The 2,358-nt window shown below is 39.7% G+C and overlaps 1 protein-coding gene across 3 annotated transcripts in view; it reads right to left on the bottom strand.

Moving 5' to 3' along the window:
• Positions 1-2,358, bottom strand: part of wfdc1 (WAP four-disulfide core domain 1) — a 9,262-nt gene that overhangs the window by 3,165 nt on the left and 3,739 nt on the right. For all 3 annotated transcript variants that reach the window (XM_025056231.1, XM_017033285.2, XM_025056232.1), the window contains exons 2-4: positions 848-1,043; positions 586-669; positions 364-504 (exon numbers count right to left, since the gene is read on the bottom strand). In XM_025056231.1, the coding sequence (XP_024911999.1) occupies positions 364-504; positions 586-669; positions 848-1,043 (421 nt within the window). The remainder of the gene's footprint in view (positions 1-363; positions 505-585; positions 670-847; positions 1,044-2,358) is intronic.

The following is a 2,358-nucleotide window of genomic DNA, read 5'->3' on the forward strand; positions in this document are numbered from 1 at the left end:
CTTGGCAAAATATTGTATAAGTCTTAGCAGGGGTAAGAGCATTTGTAAATGTTTATTCCTTACTCCATTAAGTCCTTTAAATTTATATTTTCACAAACCTCAGCTGTATCTCATATTTTGATTTGTATATATATTTTTAAGGGTCATATTTTTTAAAATAATTTAAATATGCCAGACTTAAAACAGCTGCTGTTACAGCCCTGGGTTAGTTCCTGTCCTTAAAAAATATCACAAACTATAGAATTATGTGAACAGGAGATCAGTTGCAAAACAATGGGAGAAGATGAAGCGTGTTAAAGTTCTCTTGGGTTCGCACAAACACCAAGTAGGTCCAACAAGTTTCCAATTAGTTCTTTGGCTTACCGGAATTTCCTCGTTGCTTGATGCACTGCCCTCTGTTGGGAATACCTGCAGCTGCATTTCCTGGGTTGATTATGTGGCACTCGTAGCCCGTAGGACAGTGGAGAGGCTCGTCTCCATCCTCAGTGGTGCTGCAGGCCTCAGCTGAAAGCAGAAATGTAACTTTTTTTAAAAAAGATTCAATGATAGGACCTTAAGATGGACAGGCTGGTGTAGAGTTCTCACCTTGAAGAATTTCCTCTGGACCATCCAAGAGCCAACCGTTACCTCCCAACCACCGAGGTTTGGGCTGCACCAGCCAGTCCAGCACTGTGTACATCACACAAATCACACTGTTAGGGAAATATATTAGAAAACTAAGGGTAAAAACGAACTAATTCATTTATTATTGCCGTCCCCAGACCCCATGCACTTTACATTATGAAGTTAATTGTGGTGTAAAGTTTCCACAGTCTCTATCTTCATATCCCCAGAATCATGACCTGACCTGGTGGAGGCTGAACAGACTCCAGGCAGGCGTAGATGCAGCCGTTGTAGCAGCAGCGTTTGTGACGCTCGCACTCCGAGTCGGAGCGACAGCCCGGTACCTCACAGGCTCGCTCAGGTAGCATCTGAGGTGGAGGTGGACACCGGTCGTTCTTCTGCTGCTGTGCAGACTGAGGGTGGTTGGGATACTCGTAATCCTGAGGGACAAACAACCAGAATCAGGATCAGAAATGCTCCACTGGTCCCCACAGGGAACTGTGGATGTTTCACGTGCAAACCAGAAACGTTTATTTATTATTTTGTCTTGTTAATGAGGGAATTAACTTCCCCACATATATAGGCTTACTATGCGGTTTTTTTTGTTATTCTACGTTACAGCCGTTAGAGGGCGGCAGAAGACCCAATAGTTGCCAACACGGCATCAGGTAATGATTAGTACAGCATGTAAAGAACGTATTTTTTATTTTATTTTGGATGAATATCTTAATTAATAACTACGTTAATATAACAATTTTATTTTTGATGTAATTTTTTAAACATTATTTAATTTGTCTATTTACCCTTTCTATATTTTGCCCTTATTTATTGTTATTTTTGTACCTGTTCAGTATGAAATCAATATAAGGAGAAATAGAAGTGTCTATTTATCAGAGAACAATTCTTGCCCTACTTTGTTTTCTGGTTCTTAGGTTTTCAATGTTTGTTTGGGAGTTTTTATGTGTGAGAAAATGTGATTAGTAGTTTTCTTTGTAGCTGCGTTCCTTGGACCAGCGATGAGACGACGAGTTCCAAAAAAACTATTAAAACTCTTCTGTTATTTTGGCAGGATTACTGTATTCTTTCTCTGCACCATCCCATCTGGAAAAATAAAAACAAATGTTTGGCACTGACGGTGAGATCACACACACACACACATACACAGTACTTAATGTGTTTTCACATCACAAAGCACAACAATGTGTTCCGACAGCTGCCAGTTTAATTTGTGGACTGTTATTAGAGGATTAGTGCGAGGAGGATACACGCAACAGAGGGACGGACTTGTGGATTATTCAGCCAGTTTGTAAAAGTCACAATTAAATTTGGAATTTACTTTGAGTAGAGAAAAGTAATATAAAAAAAGGGATGAAAACTCCTCAGGGTCAGTTTGGGTCTCTTATAAGGAAAATATACTTTTTTTATATTTTCCATCTTATGCTAGGTAAGGTAGCATGAGGTCCAAGTGGAGGCCGCCAGGGGGCGCTATGGGGCTCAGAAAATTGGAGGAAAAAAACATCTATACATTTATAGAACATTTATCTATATTTTCTGTAGTAGCTTTGTTCCTTTGGCTAATCTGTTTTTAATTGTAAAGTTGCCTTTTTCTAACATATTGCTGTTAGCAGGAAGCTATTTCACGTGTTACAAGCCCAAAGTATTTTCCATCTCCTACATTCTCTCCAAAGGTCTACCGCAGAACTCTGTGTATACTGTTTATCCATCTGGTGTTGTTCGGACTCTTGTCTACCCTGG

Source organism: Cynoglossus semilaevis, chromosome 6 (genome assembly GCF_000523025.1).
Source record: "Cynoglossus semilaevis isolate Cse_v1.0 chromosome 6, Cse_v1.0, whole genome shotgun sequence".
NCBI lineage: Eukaryota > Metazoa > Chordata > Actinopteri > Pleuronectiformes > Cynoglossidae > Cynoglossus > Cynoglossus semilaevis.